Source organism: Rhinatrema bivittatum, chromosome 3 (assembly GCF_901001135.1).
Source record: "Rhinatrema bivittatum chromosome 3, aRhiBiv1.1, whole genome shotgun sequence".
Lineage (NCBI taxonomy): Eukaryota > Metazoa > Chordata > Amphibia > Gymnophiona > Rhinatrematidae > Rhinatrema > Rhinatrema bivittatum.
The window spans coordinates 363,861,014-363,876,817 of NC_042617.1; the positions used below are offsets into that span (position 1 = coordinate 363,861,014).

The 15,804-nt window shown below is 46.8% G+C and overlaps 1 protein-coding gene across 3 annotated transcripts in view; it reads right to left on the reverse strand.

The window, feature by feature from the left end:
• The window catches only part of ZNF292 (zinc finger protein 292), a 520,431-nt gene that overhangs the window by 345,209 nt on the left and 159,418 nt on the right, over window positions 1-15,804 (reverse strand). For all 3 annotated transcript variants that reach the window (XM_029595467.1, XM_029595468.1, XM_029595469.1), the window contains exon 3: window positions 12,785-12,863. In XM_029595467.1, coding sequence (XP_029451327.1) covers window positions 12,785-12,863 — 79 coding nt within the window. The remainder of the gene's footprint in view (window positions 1-12,784; window positions 12,864-15,804) is intronic.

Genomic DNA, 15,804 nt, shown 5'->3' on the forward strand with positions numbered 1-15,804 from the left:
TGTCAATAAGCAGGCTGTCCCAAGATGAGGGTTGCTGCCTAGTGGTTTCTGAATCTTACTTTAAACAAACACTTACTCTTTTGTGGACAGCACTTTATGCTGATAATTGGTGCCACTCCAACCTGTCCTAATGAATTGTCTAAGTCTGCAAACTTGTTGAGGCAGTAGCGCAAAGTGAAGATGTGAACAAACGACCATGTAGCTGCTTTGCAGATATCTTGAATGGGCACCTTCCGTAGTGGGCCATAGAGGCTGTTGCTTGTAAGAAAATGATTCCTTACCTGCTAATTTTCGTTCCTGTAGTACCATGGATCATTCCAGACTGTGGGTTATGTTCCCTGTCCAGCAGATGGAGTTAGAACCAAAAATTCCCAGGGGAGGACCTATATAGCCACGCCTCCCTCGCCTCAATCCTCAGTAACTGGACTAGCAAAGCCAAGACGAGAAGAGACAGAACCAGAAGAATCAATTAATCTCAAAAATATAGAGAAAAAACAACAGCTGTAAGTGGCAGCAACTAACTTGTACTCAAAAAACTGTAACTGAGAACTTGCAAACAGCACTGTGTTCAAAGACACAGCTCGCAATAACTAGAGATACAGAGTGAAAATATTGTGAAGACAGGAAAGCAGTGATGGCCCACAAAGAACCCCCAAAACCAGGGAGGGGTCTGGAATGATCCATGGTACTACAGGAACGAAAATTAGCAGGTAAGGAATAATTTTCTTTTCCCTGTACATACCAGGATCATTTCAGACTGTGGGATGTACCAAAGCTTCCCCATCATGGGTGGGTCGCGGACAGCCCTGCCCGTATGACCCTGTCTCCAAGTTGACCGTGAGACGGCACGCGAATGTCTAGACGATAATGTCTTGCGAAAGTGTGGAGAGACTTCCATGTGGCCGCCCTACAGATTTCCTGAGAAGAAACTGCAGAACTTTCCGCCCACGACGTCGCTTGAGCGCGGAGAGAATGCGCCTTAACAGCTAAAGGTGGAGACTTACCCACTCCGATGTATGCGGCTATAATCGCTCCTTTCAGCCAGCGAGCGATTGTTTGGATGCCATGCAACCCTTCCTGGGTCACGACCAAAGGACAAACAAATGATCGGAGAGTCGAAATTCATTAGTGACCTCCAAATAATGTATCAAAGAACTCTGAGACACTTGTTGACCGTCTTGAGATCTAGGATAGGTCGAAAAGTGCCCTCTTTCTTGGGAACAACGAAGTAGATTGAATAATGACCTTTTCCCAGTTCGGAGGCCGCTACCGGTACTATCGCCCCCAGCTGTAGCAGTCGATCGAGAGTCTGTCGGACTGCTAATTGTTTGAGACGGGAACCGCAAGGAGAAAACAGAAAACGATCTCGGGGTTCGTGTACAAAATCTAATACGTAGCCTTGTCTTAAGATGTCCAGCACCCATTGATCTGACGTAATTTGGGCCCACTCCTTGTAAAAGAGAGTAAGGCAACCCCCCAGGTCGGGGATCCCCTCTTGGGTCCTTCTGGCATCATTGTGAAGCCTTCGAGGAAGGACCTGCCCCTTGAGTATCCTTACCGTGGCGGCGCCCTCGAAAGGACCGGTTCCAGGTGTGTGATCGTGTAGAAGGAGCCCGAGGTGTCTGCTGTCTAGTAGGACGCGACCTCTGTTGATTCCGGTACCTATTTCTGGAGGAATAAAAAGATCTAGAAGAACGTGGACGATCTTCTGGTAGCTTGTGCACCGCATTCTCATTAAGAGATTTGATGATCTGATCCAAATCTTCCCCAAATAGGCACCTACCCTTGAAAGGAAGGGAACTCAGGCGCGTCTTAGACGAAGCATCTGCCGCCCAGTTGCGTAGCCACAAAACACGACGAGCGGACACCACCGCCACCATGGAACGAGCGAGGACCCTTAACAGATCATACAAAGCATCAGCTCCATAGGCAACCACCGCTTCAAGTCTATCAGCCTGAATAGTCTCTGCCTGTGGCAAAGATTGGGAAGTGAGAAGCTGTTGTACCCAACGCAGAGCTGCTCGCTGTGCTAGGGAACTGCAGATAGCAGCCCTCATCCCCAACGCTGAGACTTTGAAGATACGCTTGAGGTAAACCTCGAGCTTGCGATCCTGGACATCCTTCAACGCCGTCCCGCCCGTGACCGGGATTGGTAGTATGTTTCATGACCGCGGATACCGCTGAATCAACAGCAGGAACCTTAAGAATCTCCAAGAAATCAGTGGGGAGAGGGTATAACTTTTCCATGGCTCGACCGACTCGAAGATTGGCCTCAGGAGTATCCCACTCCCTTGAAATCAATTGCAAGATGTTGTGATGCATGGGAAAAGCTTTCGCTAGAGGTCGTAAGCCCGCTAGGAGAGGATCCCCTTTCTTAATCTTCGGATCCTGAGCCACAGGATCCGGAGGAGGGTCAATGTCCATTTCCTGGAGGATGTGGGGGATGAGATCATCCAATTCCGCTGCTTGAAAAATACGGAGGACCCTCGGGTAGTCACCTTCTACCTGGGCCGCCAGGGAGGGATCATCCGCATCTGGATCTTGCCATGGATCCCCCGACTGTTGTTGCAGCGGTACAGGAATCACGGGGGGGGGGGGGGGGCTGAGTGGACCCCGCACCCCCTGTGGGCAAAGAAGCCCTCCCTAAGGGAGGGTCTGCCGTCGAAAGCTGTGTCAAGCAGGCCAGTTTGGGGGGAGGGGGGACCCCAAATTCCAAGATTCGGATCTCTGCTCTGTAAAAATGCCTTGTGCATTAAAGCAATGAATTCTGGCGAAAAAACGGGAAGTGCTGATGAGGGGCCCCCCCGAGACGTCGTCCCCTTGCCTGCCCTGGTCCGTTGCGCTCCGAAACTCCATACTGTTAGAGGAAACCTGGAGAGGAGCGTCGACATCCTCCTCAGAGAGAGCTGCCTCCGAGTCAGCTGAGAAAATGGCCGCCGTTCCCGCGCTGAGGGGAAATGGGGCATGCCGCTTCCTGCCAGCGCGGTCCGACTCTCCTCCAAGCTGCCTACCAGGTAAGCCATACTCCCCCTCAGGAAAAGCTAAAGAAAATCCCTCTGTCTGCTGAAGCCCGTGCCGAGCTCCGGAGCCGTTCGGCGATCTCTGCATCGCGGCGGGAGGGAGGGAGGGGGAGGGGCGGCTGCGGCGCGCGGCAACAACTGAAGCGGCGAATTAATAAAAACTCTTCAGCCTCTGGACCCCTCACCGTCCCCAAGAGACCATCGTGGAAAAACGCCGTCCCGACGGTGAGCAGCTCCGGGGAATGGGTCGTCGCAGAGCTGCAGGGCGGGAACTCCAATCACTCCCTGAAAGGGAGGAGGGGAAAAGGAAAACTACGGGGCTAGGGGGAGCGGTCGGCACTACAGACTTTCACCCCTCAAATTCCTGTTCCTACCAACGACTGTAAATGAAATAAAAATAACACTTACCACACTCTAGCCAGGCAAGGAAGAGGAAAAAAACAAAGAGATAGGAAAAGAGAAATAAAGTGACAGGCAAAAAACACAGCCTGTCAGCAAGTTCCTGACTGGAAAACAGTGTCTCTCTTTGAAAAGAGTGGTCCTGTCAGAACACTACAGAACCTATCCCTTAGAAGAAAAACCTTTATCTAATATTATTTAATTGATTCCTCAAAGAGAAAATAAAACTAGAAAAGTGCTGGGGACCACCGTGTCCCCTGCTCAATCTGCTGGAGTTAGAACTATACTGAGGATTGAGGTGAGGGAGGCGTGGCTATATAGGTCCTCCCCTGGGAATTTTTGGTTCTAACTCCATCTGCTGGACAGGGAACATAACCCACAGTCTGGAATGATCCTGGTACGTACAGGGAAACGTTATGTGCCCAGGGGACGTGATTTGGAAGTGTAAATGCTGAATGCAAGAGGCTATCCAGTTTGATACGGTTTGTTTTGCTACTGGCTCTCCTAGTCTATTGTGGTCAAATGAGATGAACAGTTGAGGAGAGAGTCTATATCCCTGAGTTCTAAGCTTGTAATAGGCCAAAGCCCTTTTGCAACCAAGGGTTTGGAGAAGATTTTCCCACTCTTGTTTGTGTGGCTTTGTGAAGAAAGCTGGGAGAGTGATGGCCTACTTTATGTGGAAGGACAATAATACTTTGGAAGAATTTTGTGTGCACACGAAGGACCAGCTTGTCATGGAATAACTGGAGATATGGGAGAAGTTAACTAATGCTTGCAGTTCACTAACTTCTGCCAGATGTGACTGCTACCAAGAAAACAACTTTCCAAGTCAGTAACGGAAGGTTAGTCATGCCCAGAGGTTCAAATGGGGGCTCCATGAGTCCCTTACCATGTTAATGTCCCAAGGCAGTGGTTGCTTCCACATGGGTGGATGCATCACTTTGAGCTCCAAGAGGTTTATGTGGAGATATCTTTTTTGGGAAGACCAGAGGTTTTGTGTTTTGAATGGTTGTAGGTGTGCACCTCATCCCTGAGTGGAGGTATCTATTGTCAGGACAATCTGATATGGTGTTGACCAAAGCAGGGAGCCCATCTTTAGTACTCCTGGGCGGAGCCAACAGATGTCTGATTTCATGTGATTGGTGATTTTAATCTTTGATGTCAGGGAATGGAGGAACTGATTCCACTGAGGCCTGAGACCGCACCACAAACATCACATACACAGGCATATGAGGGGGAAGATATGTATTACTGCTGTTACGTGTCCCATTATGCTGCATGCTGATGCTGAGTTCTGGTAGCGTATGCCAGTTGTCAGGCAGTGAAGTGTATGAACTCTATCAGGAAGCAAAGCTCTGAACTGAATCATGTATAATTCCAGTTCCAATGAATTGTAGGGCTTGGGCCAGCTAAAGTACTGATCATTTTGAATTTTTCCCCGATATACTTGTTGAGCATTCTGAGGTCCAAGATTGGGCAAAGGTCTCCCAATTTCATGGGGATAAGGAAATATTGGGGGTAGTATCCCTAACTATTGGGGAAGGGCTAGCTCCCAGATGGAATTCTGCTTCAGTAATTTTCCCGTTTCTTGAGTCAGGAGGGCGAGGTGTGACTGATCGAATAGGGAAAGATTCAAGTGAGGCATCTGAGGACAGTTGATGAAGTTTAGGTGATAACCATGTTGTACGATCCTCAATATCCACTGATCAGTCATGATCTTGCTCCAGGCCTCGAAGAAGAAATAGATTTTGTCCTCAACTGGTATCTGCTGCTGTGGCGATGTCTCTAAAAATCCTGCCACGATTTAGCTGCTGGCTGTTGCTGCAACTTTTATTGTTGCCCCCAGTTCTAAGAGGTCTGTAGCTGCTGGCGAGGCTGTTGACATGGGGTCTGCCGGTACAGTTGATATGGTCTATATGACCTGCATGGGAAAAATGCACACTTGCATTGCAGATAGAAGTACTTTGAAGCATTCTGTTGGTTCTCAGTCATAGACAAAGGCTGAATGGCAACATTCTGCTCTTTGATCTGAGAAACAGTTTCTCTTAACTTTTCGCTGAAGCGATTGTCTCCTAAACATGGGAAATCCACTAGCTTTTTGTGGACATCTCAGATACCGCTTGCCCTAAACCACACCATGCGTTTTTCCACTACAGAGGCAGCTGACATTTTTTCCTGCAATGTTGAAGGCCTCACAGATCAATCGGAGGTAGCGAAGCCCCTCCTCTAAACCATGAAGCAGCTGTGCTGTGATCTGTTGATCTTCTTCAATCTGATTGTAGGGTTTTAAGCCCTGCATGCACTCATACAGATCCTGTGTCATATAAAACTGGTGTTGCTGGACACTCGCTGTGAGCATTGCGCTCTGAAACCTTACTAAAATCATCTAGCAACTTATGGTTCTTTCCCGCTGGCGTATTCGAGTGAGTCTAGACTTCTTTGCTTTCTGTATGGCTAACTCCTCTACCACAGAATTATGGGGCAGCTTGACTATACCATAACCTGGCAACTTTTTTAGACAGAATTTTAGATCTATGTTCCATTCTCTAGTAGAGAAGAATGATCTGACAGTTCCTCTGGTGGATCTGATGGTATTCCAGTGGAATTTCCTGGGGACTCCTTTGGGGAAGGAAACATGAGACTCTCAGACCTTGGTGATGGTAGAATATGTTCCCTGGATGGTACAAATAATGGTGGGAGCTCTTCTCTGGTATCCTAAGAGGCAGAAGAGGGAGGTAGTGGCAGCGCTCCAGACATTGTTTTTTCTGCTGTTGCCAGCAGAATAGGGTACACCAGAGGGAAACATGGCTGTTCCACCTATGGGAACAATGACAAAGTTCCTCACTATATCAGTGACTTCGTCTACAGCTTGCTGTGACCTGCAGCCTGGGAATTGTGGTGATGCATTCTCTTCTGGTACAAAGGCTTGCTCCTGTTCTACAGAAAATGTGTGACCCATTGGTAGAAGAGAACAAATCGGCTCCGTTATCTGGAGGCGGAGACCTTACCACCATAGGCCCGAAGCCAGAAAAGATACGGAATCCCCTGAAGGAAAATGAATAGCTTCATATGAGGAGTAGATTCCTGAGGGAGCTTAAGAGGTGGTGGTATCGCCGTGCCTAATATCATAGGCTGATGAGTGGTCTGGTGGTAAACGTGTTGGCATTGGCCACCCTTCTATCTGTACAGGGAATGTAATGTTCCAGGGACTGGACTGGACAAAAAGGCCAGTTCTCTTTGCTAGATGTGCCTGTAGTGAGTCCTGAATATACTTTTTGCCCACTAGCTCGAAGACTCTGATGGAGTTCTAGATCTGTGATGCGCCAGCTGAGTAACCAGTGCACCATGGCCTGATGCAGCCTGATTCTGAGGCTCTTGCACCAGCTGAGTTGCTTTGTCTTGCATCTGGGATGAAGCCTTCTTGTTAAATGAGTTTGCCGGGCTCCATGAATCTAGACTTCCCTTATTCTTTGGCATGGTGATGTCTAGCACTGGTCACTTGGAACCTTTTTGTGCTCCTTGGGGCCATGTGATGCATCTCTTGCGCAGTATGCACCATGTGCATTGCACCATGCTGGAGTTTATGCACCGGGTGTGGCATGTTGGGTGCCATATGCATCCATGGTCCCCACACCGGCTGCTGCTTCTTAGGTGTTATGACTACATGCACTGAGCAGGACTTTAATAGCACTTTCAGCGTGTGCGCTAACTCCCCAAGAAGGCCAGTCAGCACTACTCCCATGGACTTCCTTAATCCTCCTGGGGAAAGAGTGCGAGGACCTCCTATCTTCTCGGTTGATCTCAGATTAAGAACTGCCTGATGCTAAGGCAGAGAAGATTTCTGCGGGTGATAGCGTTGTACCCTCCCCATCTGGAGGCACGATAATTTCTCTGCGCGCTGCTTTTGGGCTCTGAGCAACATTCTGCTGCAGTCCTGGCAGTTGGCCTGGTTGTGATCAAGGCCCATGCATAAATAACAATAATGTCTGACGTTATGGTTATAGTGTGCTCGCATGAACAATTTTTAAAGCTAGATGTCTTACAGTGAGCCATTGTAGCACTGGAAAGTGCTTTTTGGGGTTCACAATTTAAGAGAATCTTGAGGAGAAGAAAACCTGTGAGAGAAAGGGTTCCAGCTGTCTGTGCAAAGCATGGACAAAACAAGATTGAGGAGATTCTAGAACAGTCAATTGCATGGCAACTACTGCTAATGCCCAGTAGAGCTAAAAGCTCTACAAGCTTTGAGATAGCTCTGTCTCATGCTGCCTAATATAACATCACCCACTGAGCATGGCTAATTCAGCCTGCTTATTGATGGAAAAAAAATCTGGAGTGTCTGAAGTGATGCACAACACCACATGCATAAACTATCATAAAAAACAAAATTCAAAACACAGTTATGGTGCCTGTGCAGCATCCTCAGCCCTGGTAAGCCCAAAAAGCAGTAGCCAGACCCAGGAATGGAACCCATATCTCCTGCACTGCAATGTGTAGCACTGCTACTAAGCTGTAAAACCAGCCTCTGACAATGACTTATTTCAGACCTTTCCTAGTACGACACCAACAATTGTTAAATACAAAAATATGACCTTACCAAATATTCAATTCATTTTCCTGGAAAGTTCATTCTTGCAAAGTATCTTGGTTAGAAATATGCACTAATGTATAAGTAAAGCAGAGTTGCTTACCTGTAACAGGTGTTCTCCCAGGACAAGCAGGATGGTAGTTCTCCCATATGGGTGATTAGCAAGCTACAGGCTGACTCATATTACAACAGGCCAATTGCAGACAACTCGTGCAGCAGGCACAATAATTGGGGTGCTATTGGCAATAATGCAGGCTGAAATCACAGCACGTGGTTGTGGAAGGAGTGTGGGATTATACTGGAACAAGTTTTGCAAGACAGATTGGCCAAAGGCAGAGTCTTTATGGACTTCCTCATCTAAGCAGTAGAGGGCTGTGAATGTGTGAAGAGAGCTCCATGTCACAGCTTAGCAGATGTTGGTAATTGGTACTGAACGATAGTGTGCTACCGATGTTGCCATGACCCTTACAAACTGTGCCTGCACTCACCCCTGGAAAGGAAGGCCTGCTTCCTCATAGCAGAATTCGATACAGTCTGTTAGCCAGTTGGAGAGAGTTTGTTTGCCCACTGGAACTTGCAGCTTGCCTTTGTCAAAGAAGCAAAGAGTTGGGTGGATTTCCTATGCAGTGCAGTCTAGATAGAATGCAAGTGCACGCTTACAGTCCAAGGTGTGCAAAACCCTCTCGCCTTGGTGAGAGTGAGGCCTTGGGAAAGAGTGGGCAGACTATAGACTGAGTAAGGTGAGAGGCTGTGTCCACTTTAAGAAGAAATTTAGGATGAGTACGGAGGACCACTCTGTCACGGAGGAACCTAGTGTCGGGTGAGTATGCAACAAGGGCTTGTAACTCACTGACCCTTTTAGCAGAGATGATGGCTACGAGGAAAAGAATTTTCCATGTTAGAATTTTAACGTTATAGGAATGCAAAGGCTCGAACAGGGAACGCATGAACCTTGTAAGCACTACATTTAGGCCCCATTCCGTAATCGGGGATCGTAGAGGAGGCTTAAGTCATAGAAAACCCATGATAAGCCATCTCATAAGGGGTTGAGCCGTTAAGGGCATCCCCTACTCCCTGGTGGTACGCTGAGATGGAACTGAGGTGTAACCGTGCGGAGGATGTCTGGGGACCAGAATCAGAAAGGTATCCTAAATAGCCTAATAGAGATGACGTGGGGAGGAAAAGGGGGCCCAATACCTTTCTGTGCACGCCATTTGGTAAATCTTGCCGATTTCAAATGGTCAGATTTACATGTGGAAGGTTTTCGTGAAGCTACAAGTACCTGAGAATATCAGTGAGTCTGTGTTATGAAGTTGACCTGTGGGCAGGCGAATTGGTTCCTGGAGTGATAGGTTGAGAAGTATGGGGAAGCATACTTGTCAAGGCCAGTACGGGGTTAAGAGAATCATTGAAAACCTGTCCTGCTGTAGGTTCACGAGAGTTTTGGCTATGAGCGGTATTGGAAGAGACCCATATAGGAGGCCTTTGTTGCAAGGGCGAGCAAAGGTGTCCATGGCTAATGCATTTCGAAGCCTGGGTAGGGAGCAGAATCTGTCCACTCTGTGGTTCGATTCGGACGCAAGAGGTCGATAGTTGGTTGACCTCAACACTACAAGAATTTACTCGCTACACATGGATTCAGAGACCACTTGTGGGGATGGAGACATCGATTGAGATGGGCTGTTAGTATGTTCGGTATGCCTGTTAGATAACTGGCCCGGAGATATATGGAGTGTGCAAGGGCCCAGGCCCAGAACTGCGCAGCTTCCTGACAGAGCAGATAAGAGCCTGTGCGTCCCTGTTTGTTCGAGTACCACATTGCCACTATGTTGTCTGTCTGTATCCACAAAGTTTTGTGTGAGAGGCAGAGTTTGAAAGGCATAAAAGGGCATACCGATTGGTTCGAAGCTCCAGAAAGTTGAACTGAGACTTTTCATGGAGTGGCGTCGACGCATTTTGGGTTAGGAGGGTGTTGATACGAGCTCTCCAACTCAAGTTGGATGCAACCATAGCCAAGATCATCTGAGGAATTGGTTACTGGATCGGTGATATGGATCAGGGATAAAAGCAGTTGAACGGCTTAGAGCCACTGAAATATTAAAATCCACTGAGTTTTTCTCATAGCTAGTCTGACCATAGGAGTGACGTGGATCACAGAAACCATGTGGCCCAGCAATGGAAGAATTGATGGGCTGAGGCTATGATGCATAGAAGCAGAGATGTGGACAATTTGATAGGATGTCTGCACGGTTGTTGGGCAGGAAGGCCTTTGCGACTGTAGTGCCCAGATCTGCTCCATATGGGATTTATGGTAGTTGATCAGAATTCCCAGCAAATGAGGTAGATTTATAGTGGGTCTTAGAAAATTTAGAGCTCCTTGGTTGGATGGATTCCTTATTGGGCAGTCGTCCAGGTAAGGAAACACGTGAATGCTGTTGTCTTTGTAGATGAGAGGCAGTCACTGCTAGGCATTTGGTGAAATACACAAGTTGTCGAAGCTAGTTCGAATGGCAGAACTTGGTATTGAAAATGTTGACTCACTATGAAACGTATAGAAAGTCCAGAGAATAGAGGCAACCCCCTTGTTGTGGTAAGGAAAGCATGGTGCCAAGAGACACCATTTTGAACTTTTCCTTCTGAAGAAATTTGTTGAGATTTCTGAGGTCCAGGATGGGCAGAGGTCGCCTGTTTTCTTTGAAAGTAGAAAATAGCGGGATTAAAATCCTCTGCCTTGTTGCGTCTGTGGAACAGTATCCCGAGCCCTGGTCCTCAGTGGGATGGACCGTTCTGTTCTCTGGCAAGGTTGAAAAATCCAGAAGCCTGCCCGACTGGCAGAGCTGATGTGATCTGGATATCAGTTGGTCTCATGCAAGAGCGGGAAAAGGTCCTTCTAGCGTCCCTCTTTGCTGTGCAAGAAACGTAGAGAGCTGTCGCAGGGTCTCGCAGTGGTCTTGCAATTGAGCCAGTGTCTGCTGGACCTTGTGCACGAAGAGATTATCTACGGTGCTTGGCAGATCAGTTAGTTTAACTTGGACTTCGGGCAGTAAATCAGGGGCCATAAGCCAGGTTCACCATCTAGCACCGAGTCCTGTTGCTGGTAAAGGGAGGATGTTTTGAAGCAATCACGTTGCTCGAATTTCATGTGGATGGCAGAGAGGTTCCCTTGGTGTTGTCAAATATAGCTGGTAAATAGCAATATGTGACACCAATATAGTTCTTGGAAGAAGTTACGACCTAGACCTCCCGAAAACATCTGGTCCTTTTTAGTGACCAGGTCGAAAGGGATGGTTTCAGACATGTCCTTTACTTAGGTCTCGATGGGATCCATGCCGAAGTGGGATTAGAGTGCCCATTGCCGTTCGAGGATCCCGGGATAGGTATAGGGATCCTTGGAGGCTCAGAAAGACGAGTCAGCGTTGATGACTTAAGGATGTCGTTGGTAGGTGCCACAACGGTGCGAATATAGATGACTCCGGTGTTAGATTCCGGAAGGCATCGAGGATAGCATGATGGACGAGGACATCCAGCTCCTCCCTGGAAGCTGGTATAGGTAGCGCAGCTAGTGGGGGAGACAGGTTAGTCATTAGTGACACTTCCACATGAAACTGTGGTGGCTCAGTACCCGGCACCGGTGTCTGTGGGGAACGCCTCAGATGCAGAGGAGCATGGAGACTCTTGTACCCGGGCCTGCTTCGCAACTGGCTCACTGGACATTGATGCCGGTGCGGTATTAGTGCCGGCACCGAACGCAGAACCATGTCAGTGCTGGCAATGATGTTTCCCTCGGCACTCGGCCCGGTCAGACTCCAACACTGAGGAAGATGCCACCGATGTCATGAATGGAGTCTGTGACGATGATTCCCACGGTGCGCGGTCCGGTCATTCTCCAGCACCGAGGAAGATGCCCTCGCTGTCCCGGATGGCGTTGGTGATGAATGGTCACCGTGCCTCTACTGCTCCTGGCATTGTTTCTCGGTTGAGAACCCGAAGTATGGAGCATTTTCTTCAGTCGAGGGCATCGACAGAAGTGTCGACGGCGGCCTCGACAGTATCGACGGGGTCATCGACAGCTACCGCAACAGGAACCGTGGATGTCCCAATCCCTCTAGCCCCAATGGACCCGGTGGGAGATCGCAGCAAGGACACTCGCGGGCATCTTGGGGCGGAACGAGGGTGATAGACATAGGGAGAAAGAGGGCCGCAATTCGGTTGGTAACCTGGGGAAACAGATAGTGAGGTGACAGGAACAAACCAGAGAACAGGGCATAGTACTCACAGAGTGTCGATGAAATGTACGCGAAGGGAGACCCATGTAGGGAAATTATCTGTGAAGTAAAACTGCAAGTGTTTCCATGAGGAAAAGTTGAGAGAAAAATCAGAGAGAGCTCCTAAACGCGAGGCAAACTGCAGCACGGAAATAAAAGACTAAAGGGAGACCCCTGTGGAGACAGGGATCATGGCATGCTGGGCATGCTCAGTGTGCCAGTCAAAGTTTCTAGAAGAAAAGTTGACAGAAAAGGTTTCCGTGATAGGGCGCCATCCAGTGACGTCACCCATACTCGAGGACTACCATCCTGCTTGTCCTGGGAGAAAATTTAATACCAGCAGTAAGAAATTTAACATAGCAGAAAAACACAATATTTTAAGATCATCATTATAGAAAATACATAAACAACAGACTTAAAAGGGAAAGGACAAATGAACACAGGCTTTCAGAATGTCAAGGCAGAAAGTTATTAGGAAAGGAAAAACAAAACAAAATGGCAATACAACAATGTACCTGCACAGAGGTCTGAAATCCTTTCCAGCGTTTATCTGGTAACTCGTGAGGCAGACACAGTAAAAGTTCAACACAGCTCCTGAAAAGTATAACCCACTGGGATGAAGTCATATACTTTACTAAGAATACACCAATTACATGGACAATCCATGTATAAATAGCAAAACCCTCTTATAAGAACTCCCAATTTTAGTAAAACCCTTTACAATATAAAAAAGTTGTTTGCTCCATTGATGTGTAACAAAAACTGTGCATCTTGGTCAATAGATTATATGCAATCATTTACAACAATCCTATTTTACAGTTATGATACAGCAAAAGTTGCTTACTATTAATAGGTGTTCTCTGACGGCAGCAGAATATCAGTCCTCAAGAGGCAGCAATGTCATCCAACAGATCCCAGGCCAGTGTGATGACGAGTTTCTAGAGCTTATATCATGCTCTACAAAGCATGTGCAGGCCATGTCACATCACAGCTGTCATGTGGGGTCACTCAGTTCAGTATTTAGCTACATAAGTAGACATCAACTCCTAGGGGAGGCAGGTGGGCTTTGTTAGGACAGATATTCTACTATCCTCTGATAACATCTGCTACAGGTAAACAACTTTTGCTTTTTCAGAGGCCAAGCAGGTTATTCTGCTCTCTCAGGTTGGGAAATCCCTAGTTGCAGTATGCCCTGAACAAAAAAAAAATGGGGAAAAATAGTAACAGTGGCAAATGACAAAACATGTTTTTGTTGTGTTTGTGTTTTATTTTTATTAAGGCAACATGGAATTAATTAAAACAGGCCCTAGAGAGAATGGAGTTGGATTGTAAACCTCAAGAGATCTTTCAGGTCAGACCAAGCAAACCTGTCGCATCATCCTTATCTATACAGCATTGGGATGTGAATGTGTGGAAGGAACTCTCAACTAGGGATGTGCATTCGTTTTCAATGCATGGGCAATCCATAATGTATATGTCCCTATTTGTTGTATTTGTGGATTCGCGAAACGCATCGCGATCCCCCACAAATAAAACATATATTAGTTTCATTCTTTTGGCTCGCAGTGATTTCTTAGCAGCCCTTTGAAGTAGGAGAAGGCAAAAACCAGCCCTTTCCTGTGAGTCATAAGTGACTTCACAGCCCTGTCAGAGTGGGTCAGACAGGTTGGCAAGGAGACAAGAATGCCGCCTATCAGAGCTAAGCATTTTTCTAATGCAGCCAATCACCACTCCTACTCAGTGCTCTGTGATGCTATTCCTGATGACGCAGCACTATTTATACCTTAAGCATGCGGCGTGCCACGCTCTCTCTTTGCGGAGGTGGTCCGGGGATGGTGGCTTTACTCAGAGCTAGTCTGAGTGTCTGAAACCTGTATTCAATTGCTAGCTACTTTGATAGACTTTTCCATTTAAAAAGATATTTATTTCTTCAATTTTGCTACAGTGCTGCCCAGCTAGCCATGCTTTGACTGCACTTTTTTTTTTTTTTTTTTTTTTAATTGATCTCAGACGGTCTTCTCTGTCTGTCCCACTGAGACAAGCTGCTAGCAGTGGCATTTTGCTGGTTATTTTTATATTTTACCCCCTGGGGTAGGTTGCAAGCAGGATTTGGGTGTTGTGGGTGGGAGATATATTTAATTTCTAGCTAGTTTGATAGAATTTTCCATTGAAAAAGATATGTTTGGGGGTTTTTTCTGCTGTGCCAAGCCTTGCTTTTTATTTAACTGCAGTTTTTTTTTTATTGAACTCAAAAAAGCAAGTTTGCTTACCGTAAACGGTGTTTCCGTAGATAGCAGGATGAATTAGCCATGCTGTCATGGGATCTGTCAATCAGGTCCGGGAGGCGGAGCTTGTTAAGCAGAAGTTTAGCTTTTTGTCTCTGCGGCTGCGCGTATGTTCCCGCGCAGGAAAGTAACAGATTCTCCTCAGTCTGTGATAAAGCTGTAGTTGATTTGAAGAGAAGGTGACTGCCAGGGAGGAGGGTGGGTCAGCATGGCTAATTCATCCTATCCACGGAAACACTGTTTACGGTAAGCAAACTTGCTTTTTCCCGTTGATAGCAGGGCTGAATTAGCCATGCTGTCATGGGAGTCCCAAGCTCCCGATCACATCATTTGTGATATGTCTGGTTGAACGTGATCTTGAGTATTGTGGTAGTCACCGTGGACAGGAGGATAGAGACTGCAGGATTGCTTGCCCTATCTTCGCATCCATGGTTGCTTGTTGATCAAGGCAGTAGTGTGATGAGAAGGTATGGAGTGATGACCATGTAGCTGCCTTACAAATGTCTATGGGTTGTACATTCCGAAGATGTGCCCAAGAAGTTGCCATTGCTCTGACTTGGTGAGCTTTGGGAATAGAAGATAGCTGTAATTTTTGCTTGTCGTAGCAAAATTGTATGCACTGTACTATCTAACTAGAGATGGTACGTTTGGTTACTGGAAGTCCAGGTGCTTTCGGATCGAACGATACAAATAGTTGAGAAGCTCGGGATTCCGATTTTGACCTTTCTTTGTAGTAAGCTAACGCTCTTTTACAATCTAGCATATGGAGTAACTTTTCTCTATCATTGGAATGAGGTTTAGGAAAAAAGATTGGTAGTTCTATGCTTTGATTGAGATGGAACTGTGAAACTACTTTTGGCAAGAAGGAAGGGTGAGTTCTGAGAACCACTTTTTGATGAAAAAATTGTAAGTATGGAGAATAATGGACTAGTGCTTGTAATTTGCTAACTCTTCTTGCAGAGGTTACTGCTATTAGAAACACTACTTTCCAAGTAAGGTATTTTATATGTGCTGATTTCATAGGTTTGAAGGGAAAAAGCGTGAGTTGTTTCTGGACTACGAAGATATTCCATGGAACAGGAAGTCGAAGATGAGTTAGACCTCTGATGAAACGAGATAGTAAAGGATGATTAGATATTGGTGTATCATTTAATGGTCTATGATATGCGCCCTATAGCACTGAGATGAACTCTGATGGAAGATGTAGCTAGTCCAGCTTCGGATAGTGTATGAAGGTAATCCATGAGTTT